The 16489-nt window shown below is 41.1% G+C and overlaps 1 protein-coding gene across 2 annotated transcripts in view; it reads left to right on the top strand.

Moving 5' to 3' along the window:
- The first annotated feature begins 682 nt into the window (after window positions 1–682).
- Window positions 683–16489, top strand: part of LANCL2 (LanC like glutathione S-transferase 2) — an 84204-nt gene continuing 68397 nt past the window's right edge. For both annotated transcript variants that reach the window (XM_061395685.1, XM_061395684.1), the window contains exon 1: window positions 683–881. In XM_061395685.1, coding sequence (XP_061251669.1) covers window positions 693–881 — 189 coding nt within the window. In that variant the 5' untranslated portion in view covers window positions 683–692. The remainder of the gene's footprint in view (window positions 882–16489) is intronic.

Here is a 16489-nt window from a genome sequence, read left to right as displayed (position 1 = left end):
AAAAAAGAAAAATATATTTCCCTTGAGGAGAAACCATGTCATCTATAACATCTATTTAGCTTCAAATACTTAAAGAAACAAGAAGAAGAAAAAAAGAGAACCAGTAAAGACTGTTAACTATGTTGTGATCATACAACTGCAGATTTACTTGCTCCTGTCCTTTATAACATACGTTATGTTCCTGGGCAATTTAACTATTACTGAAGGAACTTTGGGGTCAATGAAATATTTAGGTGATTAAGTATGCTTTCACATTACCTGCTGTTACCTAAGATACTCGTTTATTCAAAACAAAGGGGCTAACCTAAAAGAAGGAAAAAAAAAAAAAAGGCGTTGGCTCCTCCTCCAGACCCCCCCAACGGCGGGATGACAGGGAGGGACCGCGCCCTCCCCGGAGACGCTGTCCTCGCGGCGCCGCCGGCCGGCTGGAGCCTCCTCCTCGGAGGGGACCCCGTGCCGCGGAGCCTTGGTGACTGCAAGGCGCCGCAGCCTTCCCGGGGGCCCATCCCCAGACAGGTCGGGGCGGGACCGGGCGCCAGCCACAGCCACGTGTACGCGCGACGCGGCGCATCTGCCGCTGTCCTAGGGATTACCGCCGCCCGCCGTGGCCAGGCCGAGCGCCTCTGAGGAGGCTTGTCCCAGCTCGCTCGCCGTACCGCGCGGCCCCGCGGAGGGCAGGGCGCGCGGCCGACATGGGCGAGACCATGTCCCGGAGGCTCAAGTTGCAGCTGGGCGGGGACGCAGATATGGAAGATCGGGCGTTCCCCAACCCTTTCCCGGACTACGAGGCCGCCGCCGAAAGGCAGGCCGAAGAACCGCCATGTTCTCGCACGCCCCTCTCCCCCGAGGAGCTCGGCCTCCCTTTCCACAGCGACGGGAAGGTAAGTCGGGGATAGGCTGCTAAACCCGGGAAACACCAGGCCCGGAGGGGAAGGGCAGGGGCGCCAGCGATGGTAGAGTCCAACTGCCGCCCCCTGGTTGGGCCGACGTCACTCGCCGGCGCCGGGCGGACGTCACGCTCCCGCGTCGCCTGGGTCACGGCCTGACCCGGGGGACGCCGAGGGTGTGAGAGGCTTGGCCTAAGAGGGCTGGGCAGGGGTCCGCGCTGCGGTCCTGCCTGGGCGGCATAGCCCTGCCTGGGCGGCGTGGCCCTGGAAGGCTGTGAACCTCTGTGCTATTAATCTCTTTCCTCGTGGTCGGCGCCTCCTGGCTCCTCCTGCCAGTCCGCTAAAAAAATAGTCACAACCTAAAAGGAGTGTTTTATTTGATGGGAATGTTTAGGACTTCAAGCCAGGGAGACAGCGTGTCATGTAGCCCTGAGAAACTGCCGGAGAAGGCCGGAGAAGAAGTTAGGATATATTTAAGTTTGTAACAAGGCCCCAGGCAGTTTGCACATCAAAGTTTATTGTTAATTAAAGAAAATAAATAATCTCAAGTTAAGGAATTTACTGTGAATGGGAAGATGCAGGAGTGTGGGGTTTTTGAAGTCATTCCTGTCCTGTGCATCTCAGCTATCTGAGGCCAACATCCTGGTTTTTTTGATGTCTCACATGCCTCCGAGCCCCTCAGCACTGTGGCTGAGGGTCGGTGAGTGGTGGCATCTGCTGAATTGCAGGCACTGTTTTCTGTTTTGGGAGCCCTCATTCACATTTGGAAGCCCCAAAACGCTGATGGCTGGACTTGCGTGTTTACTGTTGTGGGAGGAAATGTTTCACAGTCCCTCTCCACGGTTGGAAATTCAGCCATATGTGAGAGACTTTTCATGAGGTTTTTTTTTTTGGTCCCGCCACTCTGGAAGGATGTCTGAGATCAGACGAAAGTTCTTGTTGATATGTCGCTCCAGGTGTTAACTTCTGGATTAGGCCCGTTGATAGATAATAGAAGATTCACTGGATCCTTTACCTTTTAACCTGTTAGGATTCGGGAGATGTTTCCCCTGTTGCATCTTCCCATACCTAGAATACACTGTTATTGAAGGCATACAGATCTCTATTTTTTTGATCAGTTGCTTTAAGTCACTGTTCCATTTGTTGGAGGCCTGGCTACACATCTAAGAGAGGGCAGTCTTATAAAATAGACATAAGCAATTTGGCTAGTACCCTGGACACAGTCAGTGTGGCAGAGAGACAAAAAGCATAAACAATTTAGAAACAACAAATTAAAACAGTTACTAGTTTAATGAGTTGTAATCCAGTTGCAATAACCATTAAAGTCCATAGAAGATCCAGCTGGAGAAGCCAGATCTTGGCAGGATCAGGCAGAGAGACAAAGATAAATGTTTTATCTTTTTTACAAAGGCATACTTTATCAACCTGTTGTAGGACACAGCATAAGAGAAAAAGAAGTACTGGAAAACAGATTCAAGTTAGTATGTTTTCTGAAGTCAAAGATGTAAATCATAATTCATCAGTTCATTTAGTTTCATGTAGTTGATTCCTGTTGATCTGCATGAAGTAATCAGGTTTTCCATTAGTTTGTAATTTGTTACCCAGTTTAGTGGCAGATGGTGACTGCAGCCATGAAATTAAAAGACACTCCTTGGAATAAAAGTTATGACCAACCTAGGTAGCATATTCAAAAGCAGAGACATTACTTTGCCAACAAAGGTCCGTCTAGTTAAGGCTATGGTTTTTCCAGTGGTCATGTATGGATGTGAGAGTTGGACTGTGAAGAAAGCTGAGCGCCGAAGAATTGATGCTTTTGAACTGTGGTGTTGGAGAAGACTCTTGAGAGTCCCTTGGACTGCAAGGAGATCCAACCAGTCCATCCTAAAGGAGATCAGTCCTGGGTGTTCGTTGGAAGGACTGATGCTGAAGCTGAAACTCCAGTACTTTGGCCACTCATGCGAAGAGTTGACTCATTGGAAAAGACCCTGATGCTGGGAGGGATTGGGGGCAGGAGGAGAAGGGTATGACAGAGGATGAGATGGCTGGATGGCATCACCCACTCGATGGACATGAGTTTGAGTAGACTCCGGGAGTTGGTGATGAACAGGGAGGCCTGGTGTGCTGCAGTTCATGGGGTCACAAAGAGTTGGACACGACTGAGTGACTGAACTGAACTGAACTTAGTGGTATTAAGGCTATCAGAAACACATTTGTTAATTTGTTTCAAAGTTCTTTTTATGAGTTTTCTTGAAAATCTTCATTTTGTAAAATCAGTATAAAATTATGATAGTCTCTGAAGGACAAAACTTAAAATAGCATAGTTAAAGATTTGAGTACAGTGTAATTAGGAAATTTGGATATTTTAGTATAACAACTAGAATTATGACTGGTAGCATTATATCAGGACATATCAGATGTTAAGGATTTCATATAAATTTTAGAATATCTGTATTAATGATATTTATCCATACATTATAACCTAAAGTTCACCTTCAGTCATTTGACAATGCTTTTGAATTAACAATGCCAAATAAACTTAATTTAACATTTGTCTCTGAGATGTTTTGGAGGTGTTTCTTCAAAGCATCTATCTCTGAGTCAGCTGGAAGCTAAAACAGCTTAGTTAGATTTTGATATTTGGGAATTTTGTTAGAAATATCAAAAATGTTTTAAAACATAGTATCATAGGTCACTGAAAGAATACTTATTCAACCAAAGTCATAAAACAATTAAAGGAAAACAAATAGAGATCACTTAAGGTTGCAGATCACACAATTTATTATTAAAAAGTAGCACTTCTCCCAGAAATCAAATTCCACTCCTGTACTAGCTTACTTAACAAAATCCATTTAGTCAACTTTAATCTAAATTTAGATAATCCTGAATATGGATAAAACTTTGTCCGTTTTCTTTACAAAATCTCTCAACACTTTCTGTATTCAGCCTGTCTTCTCATTTTCCATCCAAATAAAATCAACTGGCTCATACTTTGTTTTTCTTCATTAAAATGTAATTTCATTTTTCATATCTTTCTGAAAACATACATTCCATTTCTTACTGTATACTGAAAGTTACTGTATCATTTCTCATAACTTTTTAATTCCATGTTTAAATTAGGATCCTCAACTCTTAAAACCTTAATTTTAGTAAAGCTAAGAAGTAAGCAGTTATGAACTGTCTTACATTGGCATTCTGTAGATTGGTGTATAAACACCAGTGATAGTTTCTAAAAACATTTGTTTTCTTATAGAGAACATCTCAGGTGATACCAAACATTTTCATTAATATTCCCGAATACTTTGTTTTTCTACTTAGTAATTGATGTCTTAGTATCTTTTAGCTATTTAATAAATTTTCATCACATCAGTTAGCATAACTCCAGAATTTTTAAGTTATCAAATATCTGGAAAGATCATTTTAAGTAGTCACTTCTAAAAGATAAGAGTTTTAACTCTAAAGCTCTTATTTACATTCACTTTTAAGTTTCATTATATCAAGTTATTTTCTTGCAAGAGATCTAGTAAGGTCTTATTTATTAAACCTAGGTAAAATAATCTTAACAACATGTCTTATTTTAGTTAGATTAACAAACTTAAACCTTAATATCAGGCATCAATTTAATATTGACTATTTCTCAGTTCATGTGAACCTGAAAGTCATCATGGCCAGTTTCTTTAAAAGTAAGAGCTTTTTATGAGGATTAAATAGAGCTCTTTTTAAATCAAATTCTAATAATACTTTTTTAGAAGTAGAGATATTTCATATGTATAATGTGGATACAGATATAAACAGGCAAACTCGAGATCTTGTTGCAGGAATGCGGCTCCAAAGTGGGCTCTTGTCTAACACTCGAAAATACCTGAGGAGACACATTTGCTGACAAAGCAAGAGATTTACTGGGAAGGGGCACCTGGGCGGAGAGCAGTAGGGTGGGGGAACCCAGGAGAACTGCTCTGCCACTCGGCTTGGAAGTCTCTGGTTTTATGTTGATGGGATTAGTTTCCAGGTTGTCGTCGCTCAGCCAAGATGGATGCCAGAGAGGAGGATTCTAGGAGGTGGTCTGACACGTGGTGACTCTTTTTGACCTTTCCCAGACTCTTTGGGTTGGTGGTGGCTTATTAGTTCCATGTTCCTTACCAGAACCTCGTGTCTAAAACAACTCCTGCAAATGGTTACTAGGGTGCCTGGCCAGGGTGGGCGGTTTCATTCAGTGTGCTTCCCCTAACAGTCTCATGGCTTCATTTAAAAGCTTAACTAAGAATCAGGTATTACCGTATAAAGTTACTAGTTTACAAACAGTTGGAATGCATTAAAGTTGCTTGCTGAGTTAATTAAGGCTTACTATCTGTAAGTTTTGGCTGAGGAAACAATCCAGCAGTTTGGATTTAAAACTGCCACATTTTTTCCCTTGGTTTCAGATCTTGCCAGTGGCGTGAGCTAATTCAGGTCTTTATGGCCTACATTTACATTTCTGTTTTTTCAGACACTTGTGAGACAAAAACAGTTGCTTAGTTTCCCAACTTTAGAATTTAATTTATTATGCGTTCAAAGGTTTGTATAAGGCATTTAGCAAAGACCTTTCTGAGTTTATAAATTAAACAAAAGTAAAACCACTATTTTTATTTTCATTAGCCCTTGCACGTTAGTCCCCAGTTTTACTAATTTTGTATGGCTCAGATAACTGTTGCAGGGAGGAAGCCAATTCTGACTCCATGTTGGAACTGTTCCTTTGAATTGGTTTTCATTGCTTTAATCATACTTAATAGCTTGCCTCAGAGGACATTGCCCCTCTGCTTGACTATAAACTAAATGCTTTTGTTCAGCTCATAGAGAAATAATCCATCCCTGCCTGCCTCAGTTCAGTTCAGTCGCTCTATCGTGTCCAACTCTTTGTGACCCCGTGAATCGCAGCATGCCAGGCCTCCCTGTCCATCATGAACTCCCGGAGTTCACTCAGACTCATGTCCATCGAGTCAGTGATGCCATCCGGCCATCTCATCCTCTGTCGTCCCCTTCTCCTCCTGCCCCCAATCCCTCCCAGCATCAGAGTCTTTTCCAATGAGTCAACTCTTCGCATGAGGTGGCCAAAGTACTGGAGTTTCAGCTTCAGCATCATTCCCTCCAAAGAAATCCCAGGGCTGATCTCCTTCAGAATGGACTGGTTGGATCTCCTTGCAGTCCAAGGGACTCTGAAGAGTCTTCTCCAACAACACAGTTCAAAAGCATCAATTCTTCAGCGCTCAGCTTTCTTCACAGTCCAACTCTCACATCCATACATGACCACAGGAAAAACCATAGCCTTGACTAGACGGACCTTTGTTGGCAAAGTCATGTCTCTGCTTTTGAATATGCTTTACTTCATGGCAAATAGAGGGGAAAAAGTGGAAGCAGTACAGATTTTATTTTCTTGGGCTCCAAAGTCACTGCAGATGGTGACTGCAGGCATAAAATTAAAAGGCGCTTGCTCCTTGGAAGAAAAGCTATGACAAACCTAGACAGCATATTAAAAAGCAGAGATATCAATTTGCCGACAAAGGTCTGTATAGTCAAAGCTATGGTTTTTCCATCATGTATGGATGTGAGAGTTGGACCATAAAGAAGGCTGAGTGCAGAAGGCCTGATAGTTTCAAACTGTGGTCCTGGAGAAGACTTTTGAGAGTCCCTTGGACTGCAAGGAGATTAAACCAGTCAATCCTAAAGGAAATCAACCCTGAATGTTCATTGGAAGGACTGATGCTGAAGCTGAAGCTCCAGTACTTTGGCCACATGATGCAAAGAACTGACTCCTCAGAAAAGACCCTGATGCTGGGAAAGATTGAAGGCAAAAGAGAAGGAGATGGTCAGATAGCATCATCAACTCAGTGGACATGAATGTGAGCAAACTCTGGGAGATAGTGAAGGACAGTGAAGCCTGATGTGCTTTATGTAGTCCACGGGGTTGCAAAGAGTCGGACATGACTTAGTGACTGAACAACAGTGATAAATTTTTTTTTTCTCTGCAATCAGCATCATTTCTATTTAAGATAATCGTAGTAAGGCTAATTTGTTCGCAAAATAAGTCATCTCATTAAACTTGGTCTGTCTTAGTGAGGGAATCTCCTGGGGGTTGTCAAGGATCTCCTTCTGACAGTGGAACTGTTAAAAGATAAACTGAGGCATATTGCAAATGCTAAGAGTTAAGGGAGTACAAATTGATTTGGATCAGGAAACGCCAAAGTGAAAGTGGTTAGGAGCACTTTTCTGACAGGAGCCAGGGGAACAGTGTGGGATTAGGGGCACTGACCCTATGAATAGCTGAATGTCCCCATAACTTAATTCCAAATAGGTGGTTCCTCTGTATTAAAATTCTTCCCTATCAGTGGTTCCTTATCTGTGGCTTTAGCCAACCAGCAATTGTGTGGTACTGTAGTATTTACTGTTGAAAAAAATCCATGTACAGGTGGACCTGAGCAGTTCAAACCTGTCTAGTTTAAGGGTCAACTGTATAGAAAAGTGTGGAAGCAAAGCAAGGACCTTCTTGATTGGCTGTGACTTAAAGCCTAGTTGTCTGTGGTTGGTTGTCCTTGGTGTTTGGATTTCATAACCTTGAGGCACCTACAGGCTTAGGTTTTGGTTTGCTGAATTAAATTGCTACGGCTTCAGAGCTGCCTCAGTCTAATGAATCGGAAAATAAATGGCCTTTGCCAGGCTGAGGGAGTACTGAGTGAAGGGAGAGGGGAATAAAGTCTAACTGCTGAGGAGGGAGCGTGAGTAACACTGTGTGGTAACCAGGATGCAAAGGCAGACCGGAGCCCATTCTGAAGGGCTTGATGGGTCCTAAGGATTTTAAAAGTTTTAAAATACAGAAATGAAGATTCAGAGAATTTTTACTTGTCTTCTATAACTTGGCATTATCTTGAACTGTTGGAGATGCTTCATTTTTTACTTCTTCACTTAATTTTCTATATTTTTGTTTAAAAGTGTGCTCTTTTCATTTCAGAATTTGTTCAGTGTCACAATATATCACGGAAACCTAAGAAAATAGCAGTTTTCAGTTGCCCAGAAATTATAATTATTTTTTCTTCATTCAAATAAGCTAATTTGGGCGTTTCTCTTCAGAGTGAGATTTTTGGACCCAAAACATCAGCCTTTCCTCCAGCCAGTTTTCAGTTTGTGATGTGGAAAGATAATGACATACAAGTAGAATTGAAAGATTATTTAGAGGGGACTAGAAGATACTGCAAATCAACATTTCCCATCAGTTGGGAACAACATGTGAAGTAAGAGCACTTGACATAAGAACTTGAATTGACCTAGGTTTGACTCCTACATTTCTGCCACTTATTAGCGATGCTGCGTGCTGTGTGCTGAGTCTCTTCAGTTGTGTCCGACTCTTTGCAAACCTATGAACTGTAGCCCCACCAGGCTCTTCTGTCCATGGGATTCTCCAGGCAAGAATACTGCAGTGGGTAGCCTTTTCCTTCTCCAGGGGATCTACCTGACTCAGGGATCGAACTGCCTCTCTTATGTCTCCTGCATAGGCAGGTGGGTTCTTTACCACAGGCGCCACCTGGGAAGCCTGTTACTAGCGTAGACCTTGAACAAGTAATTTGGGCAATGATAGTACATTCCTCATAGGTTATGACTATTTAATTAGTTAATGCATGTAAACACTTAGAATGATGCCCATTAATATAGGATAATAGGATAATATAGGATAATGTCATCAGATTGTAGTAAAAGGTTAAGTTGAAAAGGTAATTGAAGTTCTTAGTATAATATTGTGATAATATATTATATTGGTTGAAAGTTTATGTAATAGTTGTGATATAACCTGTTCCTCTTTAGCTTAGAGTTAATACCTTTAGAGCACTCAAAAGTGGTACTTGATAGTGATACAATTATTTACAGTACAATACTTGATATTGATACAATTATTTACAATTATTACACGTAGTTACTAATATTAATACATAGGTAAGTAGTTTGAGTTCAGTTAACAATAGATACTACCATTATTATATATCCTGTTTTTCGTTACTGTAGCATAAAATGTGATAATGAAAAATTTCTTAAAAGTTTATCTTTACTGGAATTAAAAAAATACTGCATTTCCTTTACTTTTTCCTTCTTAGACAAATGCTTACTCTTTTGCATTTTTCTTCTGAGGAAGATACAGCCAAACATGCAGTATTCATATAGGTGTGTTCTCAGATTGTCAACAGTTCTCAGATTTTCAAATTCTATAACATACTTTCCTCACATCATCTCCACAATGGGGATACTAACACCCCTGCTGATGGTGGTGAAGGTGAAAAAGGATTACCAGATGTTGAAAAGTCAGCTAAACTCTGTCCACAGTTCTGTCAACTCATGCTGTTTTTATTCGGGCCACAGAAAAATCGAAGATTGTTGTGTATCATTAAATGGATCTTCAGATTTGTATGTTTGAGCTTGAGCCCTCAATGGGAAGCTTAATGGACTAAGTCAGTTCAGTTCAGTTCAGTTGCACAGTCGTGTCTGACTCTTTGCGACCCCATGAATCGCAGCAGACCAGGCCTCCCTGTCCATCACCAACTCCCGGAGTTCACTCAGACTCACATCCATTGAGTCAGTGATGCCATCCAGCCATCTCATCCTCTGTTGTCCCTTTCTCCTCCTGCCCCCAATCCCTCCCAGCATCAGAGTCTTTTCCAATGAGTCAACTCTTCACATGAGGTGGCCAAAGTACTGGAGTTTCAGCTTCAGCATCATTCCTTCCAAAGAAATCCCAGGGCTGATCTCCTTCAGAATGGACTGGTTGGATCTCCTTGCAGTCCAAGGGACTCTCAAGAGTCTTCTCCAATACCACAGTTCAAAAGCATCAATTCTTCAGCACTCAGCCTTCTTCACAGTCCAACTCTCACATCCATACATGACCACTGGAAAAACCATAGCCTTGACTAGACGCACCTTTGTTGGCAAAGTAATGTCTCTGCTTTTGAATATGCTATCTAGGTTGGTCATAACTTTCCTTCCAAGGAGTAAGTGTCTTTTAATTTCATGGCTGCAGTCACCATCTGCAGTGATTTTGGAGCCCAAAAAAATAAAGTTTGACACTGTTTCCACTGTTTCCCCATCTATTTCCCATGAAGTGATGGGACTGGATGCCCTGATCTTCGTTTTCTGAATGTTGAGCTTTAAGCCAACTTTTTCACTCTCCACTTTCACTTTCATCAAGAGGCTTGAACTCCTTATTACCAAATTCAGACTTAAATTGAAGAAAGTAGGGAAAAGCACTAGACCATTCAGGTATGACCTAAATCAAATCCCTTATGATTATACAGTGGACGTGAGAAATAGACTTAAGGGCCTAGATCTGATAGATAGAGTGCCTGATGAACTATGGAATGAGGTTCGTGACATTGTACAGGAGACAGGGATCAAGACCATCCCCATGGAAAAGAAATGCAAAAACGCAAAATGGCTGTCTGGGGAGGCCTTACAAATAGCTGTGAAAAGAAGAGAAGCAAAAAGCAAAGGAGAAAAGGAAAGATACAAGCATCTGAATGAGAGTTCCAAAGAACAGCACAGAGAGATAAAAAAGCCTTCCTCAGCAATCAATGCAAAGAAATAGAGGAAAACAACAGAATGGAAAAGACTAGAGATCTCTTCAAGAAAATTAGAGATACCAAGGGAACATATCATGCAAAGATGGACTCGATAAAGGACAGAAATGGTATGGACCTAACAGAAGCAGAAGATATTAAGGAGACGTGGCAGGAATACACAGAAGAACTGTACAAAAAAGATCTTCATAACCCAGATAATCACGATGGTGTGATCACTGACCTAGATTCAGACATCTTGGAATGTTTGGGCCTTCGGAAGCATCACTATGAACAAAGCTAGTGGAGGTGATGGAATTCCACTTGAGCTATTTCAAATCCTGAAAGATGATGCTGTGAAAGTGCTGCACTCAATATGCCACCAAATTTGGAAAACTCAGCAGTGGCCACAGGTCAATTTTCATTCCAATCCCAAAGAAAGGCAATGCCAAAGAATGCTCAAACTACCATACAGTTGCACTCCTCTCACATGCTAGTAAAGTAATGCTTAAAATTCTCCAAGCCAGGCTTCAGCAATACGTGAACCGTGAACTTCCTGATGTTCAAGCTGGTTTTAGAAAAGGCAGAGGAACCAGAGATCAAATTGCCAACATCCGCTGGATCATCAGAAAAGCAAGAGAGCTCTAGAAAAACATCTATTTCTGCTTTATTGACTATGCCAAAGCCCTTGACTGTGTGGATCACAATAAACTGTGGAAAATTCTGAAAGAGATGGGAATACCAGACCACCTGACCTGCCTCTTGAGAAATCTGTATGCAAGTCAGGAAGCAACAGTTAGAACTGGACATGGAACAACAGACTGGTTCCAAATAGGAAAAGGAGTTCGTCAAGGCTGTATATTATCACCCTGCTTATTTAACTTATATGCAGAGTACATCATGAGAAACGCTGGACTGGAAGAAACACAAGCTGGAATCAAGATTGCCGGGAGAAATATCAATAACCTCAGATATAATGGACTAAACAGAATGTTTAATCCATGGTTAGGGAGGGCTTAACCATGCATTTTCATTTCTCTTCCCCACTTGACTTTACTCTTTCAGATAGGAATTTTTCTTATTTGTGCTTGAATTATGGTTATTATAAAAAAAATGATATTGAACCTAATACATAATAGATACTCAGTGAATATTCTTCAATAGAATGAGGAATAAATGTACTGAAATAAAAAACTTTTATTGTTTATTAGAATTATTTTATATATTATTTAATAGTATCATTTTACTTTTAAAGTTTCTTGTGTATCAAGAATATTATTTGAGTCATGATTTAGGTCCTCTCAACAATCCTCTAAGATAATAAAAGACTGTAATATACTTTATCCGTGTCCCAGGTGAGGCCTATACTCTGTAAGACCACCTTTGGAGTCTGCTAGGGCCAGAGTAGATCTTGAGCAAATTTTGCTGGATTAGATTTGAATACAACAAACTGAGTTTTCCAAAAATAAATATAATTTGACCCCAAAGTCCCACTGTGTTAGTTATAATAATATATGCTTTGAGCCCTTATAATCAGTTTATTAATATACATCACTAAGCAGTTGACCTTGGTTCTTCATTGCAATTATAAACATTTTCGTGGATAAGACATATATCCCCTAGAGAAGTGGTCCCCAACCTTTTTGGTGCTAGGGACCAGTTTCATGAAAGACATTTTTTCAATGGACCAAGACGATGGAGGGTATAGTTTGGAGGATGAATCAAGTGCATTATATTTATTATGCACTTTATTTCTATTTTTATTGCATCAGCTCTACCTCAGGTTATCAGGCATTAAATCCCAGAAGTTGGGAACCCTTGCCCTAGAAAGTATATACACAGAAGATTATCAAGTTAATTTTTATGACACAAAACAAATACATCCCCTTTTCTCCTTTAGTAATTCACTTTGAGGTAATGATTGGGGTACTTTTGATATTCATTTTTGTTTGAAAATAGAATGTTAGAAAACAAGCGCACCTACTTCGTATGTGTGAACTGTCACAGAGCATCTTCCCCTGGGAGATCTGAGATTACGAAATGCACTTTCCTCCACCTGTGCACTGAAGGAAGAAGGTTTATTAAAACCTTTCCTATCAAAGAATTGCTTGCTGATGTCTATGTATTTGCACATATATTCTTATACCTGTGGGCTTCCCTGGTGGCTCAGACAGTAAAGAATTCTCCTGCGGTGCAGGAGACCTGGTTCGATCCCTGGGTTGGGAAGATCCCTTGGAGGAGGGCATGGCAACCCACTCCAATATTCCAATATTCTTGCCTGGAGAATCCCCATGGACAGAGGAGCCTGATGGGCTGCAGTCAATGGGGTTGTGAGGAGTTAGACATGACTGAGCGACTAAGCAAAGCCTAAGTAAGTAAGTAAGTGAAGTCGCTCAGTCGTGTCCACTCTTTGCCACCCCATGGACTGTAATAGCCTACCAGGCTCCTCTGTCCATGGTATTTTCCAGGCAGTAGTACTGGAGTGGATTGCCATTTCCTTCTCCAGAGGATCTTCCCGACCCAGGGATTGAACCCGGGTCTCCCGCATTGTAGACAGACGCTTTACCGTCTGAGCCACCAGGGAAGTCCTTAAGCAAAGCCTAGCACGGCATATACGCACTTGTATTTACTGGTATCTGTACATTTGCCCATATACTGATGTGTATAATGTCTGTATATCAAATAAAATGTCCATTAAAAAGCCAATTTTATTGTCTTTAAAAATGCAGGCGACTCATTGTTAGCTTTAGTTTCTCTGTGCATAACATGGGGATAATAATGTTGTTACAAAGCTGTCAGGATAGAATTAGATAAGTGTCACAAGTGCCTACATATATGAGGAATGTAAGAAAGTATTTTATTCATAAGCTTTCCTGGTGCATTATTCAAACTCGGAGGTTTTGTTCACAAATACCTGTTGAAAACATTATGTTTTGCTTTAGGAGTTATTTATATGTGCATATTACACACCTATTTTAAGACTTTCAACTCTTATTCTCATTTTTTTTAAAGATTTCTGTATTTTTATATTTTACAATATTTTATATTGTATTTCCTCAAAGAACTTTTATAAAAAATACAGAAAATATAATTATTTTAGAAATAACCAATGTAGTTTTGCTTTATAACATTCTGGGGTATCACTGTTTGGGAAAATTGCCTAGTGTGGGGGACAAGAATATTTTCTTGCTAATTGCTGTGTTCAGTTCAGTTCCGTTCAGTCACTCAGTCCTGTCTGACTCTTTGCGACCCCATGAACCACAGCATGCCAGGCCTCCCTGCCCATCACCAACTCCCGGAGTCCACCTAAACCCATGTCCATCGAGTCAGTGATGCCATCCAACCATCTCATCCTCTGTCATCCCCTTCTCCTCCTGCCCTCAATCTTTCTCAGCATCAGGGTCTTTTCAAATAAGTCAGCTCTTTGCATCAGGTGGCCAAAGTACTGGAGTTTCAGCTTCAACATCAGTCCTACCAATGAACACCCAGGACTGATCTCCTTCAGGATGGACTGGTTGGATCTCCTTGCAGTCCAAGAGACTCTCAAGAGTCTTCTCCAGCACCACAGTTCAAAAGCATCAGTTCTTCAGTGCTCAGCTTTCTTTATAGTCCAACTCTCACATCCATACATAACTACTGGAAAAACCATAGCCTTGACTAGACAGACCTTTGTTGACAAAGTAATGTCTCTGCTTTTGAATATGCTGTCTAGGTTGGTCATAACTTTCCTTCTAAGGAGTAAAGAAAGAAAGTGAAGTCGCTCAGTCATGTCCGACTCTTTGCGACCCCATGAACTGTAGCCCACCAGGCTCCTCCATCCATGGAATTTTCTAGGCAAGAGTACTGGAGTGCGTTGCCATTTCCTTCTCCAAGGAGTAAGCGTCTTTTAATTTCATGGCTGCAATCACCATCTGCAGTGATTTTGGAGCCCCCAAAAATAAAGCCAGCCACTGTTTCCACTGTTTCCCATCTATTTGCCATGAAGTACTGGGAGTTGATGCCATGGTCTTAGTTTTCCGAATGTTGAACTTTAAGCCAACTTTTTCACTCTCCTCTTTCACTTTCATCAAGAGGATTTTTAGTTCCTCTTCACTTTCTGCCATAAGGATGGTGTCATCCGCATATCTGAGGTTATTGATATTTCTCCCAGCAATCTTGATTCCAGCTGTGCTTCCTCCAGCCCAGTGTTTCTCATGATGTACTCTGCATATAAGTTAAATAAGCAGTATGATAATATACAGCCTTGACATACTCCTTTTCCTATTTGGAACCAGTCTGTTGTTCTATGTCCAGTTCTAACTGTTGCCTCCTGACTTGCATACAGGTTTCTCAAGAGGCAGGTCAGATGGTCTGGTATTCCCATCTCTTTCAGAATTTTCCACAGTTTATTGTGACCCACACAGTCAAAGGCTTTGGCATAGTCAACAAAGCAGAAATAGATATTTTTCTGCAGCTCTCTTGCTTTTTTTATGATCCAGTGGATGTTGGCAATTTGATCTCTGGTTCCTCTGCCTTTTCTAAAACCAGCTTGAACATCTGGAAATTCACGGTTCACGTGTTGCTGAAGCCTAGCTTGGAGAATTTTAAGCATTACTTTACTAGCGTGTGAGAGGAGTGCAGTTGTGCGGTAGTTTGAGCATTCTTTGGCATTGCCTTTCTTTGGGATTGGAATGAAAACTGAGCTTTTCCAGTCCTGTGGCCACTGCTGAGTTTTCCAAATTTGCTGGCATATTGAGTGCAGCACTTTTACAGCATCATCTTTCAGGATTTGAAATAGCTCAAGTGGAATTCCATCACCTCCACTAGCTTTGTTCATAGTGGTGCTTCCTGAGGCCCACTGGACTTCACATTCCAGGATGTTTAGCTCTAGGTGAGTGATCACACCATTGTGATTATCTGGGTCGTGAATTGCAGTGTAGTTAGTAAAAATCCACCTCCCGAATTCTTTAGCTTCTCAAGCTGTTTCTGTGCTTTGTGGTGGATATGTATCATATTCATATGGTGTGATTGAGTGAAAACTGGAAACCTTTTGCAAATCTAAAGATAAATTGTACATGGAAAATCAAGCAAAGATTTTCATAGTAAGGGCTCAGCATGGGGATCCCAGGAAATTTGGGATTAGATAGTCTAGTTAAGCTCCAGGAGTTAGGTCTCTTGCTGACATGTGACCTAGGGCTAGCCTCAGATTTCTCACCTAGAAAGTGGAGAATCATTCAGTGATGTGAAAGATTAATTCAAATGTCATGTAGAGTGCTGAGTGCCAGGCATATGGTAAATGCTCACTAATTATTAAATAAATTCTTTTTATAGTAATACCATTATTAAATGATATGAGCCAATTAAAATTCCTCCAAGTAAAGTTATAGCATAACAGATTTTCTTCTTTGTTCCTGAGGCTTTGGTTCCAATGTAACTTAGAAATCTCTTTTATGACAAAATTAAAAAATTAGGAACTAGACAAGACACCTTAAAACAAAGGCAGAGAAATTATTTTTACAATAAAATTTTGACAAGTATTAAGAGGAATTAGAGTGAATAATCATAAGCCTTAGAACTATACTCTAGTATCATTTATGAGGAATAAAGCATTTGCTTTGGAATCAAGTTATCATGACAGAGCTAAAACTATACACAAATATCTTAGACCTACATTCAGCTACAATGAACAGAAGACTTAACTTGGAAGTATTTTAATCAGATTATTTTTCCTGTATAACAGGAAGTCTAGAAGTAGGCAGCTGATGGTGTTGATTCATTTCAACAAGATATCAGATACTTCTACTGCTGCTGCTAAGTCGCTTCAGTTGTGTCCAACTCTGTGCGACCCCACAGACGGCAGCCCACGAGGCTCCCCCGTCCCTGGGATTCTCCAGGCAAGAACACTGGAGTGAGTTGCCATTTCCTTCTCCAATGCATGAAAGTGAAAAGTGGAAGTGAAGTCGCTCAGTTGTGTCTGACTCTTAGCGACCCCATGGACTGCAGCCTACCAGGCTCCTCCGTCCCTGGGATTTTCCAGGCAAGAGTACTGGAGTGGGG

This window comes from Bos javanicus, chromosome 22, assembly GCF_032452875.1.
Source record: "Bos javanicus breed banteng chromosome 22, ARS-OSU_banteng_1.0, whole genome shotgun sequence".
NCBI lineage: Eukaryota > Metazoa > Chordata > Mammalia > Artiodactyla > Bovidae > Bos > Bos javanicus.
Note: the sequence above shows the minus strand (reverse complement) of the source record. Positions and strands in the feature narration are given on the sequence as shown.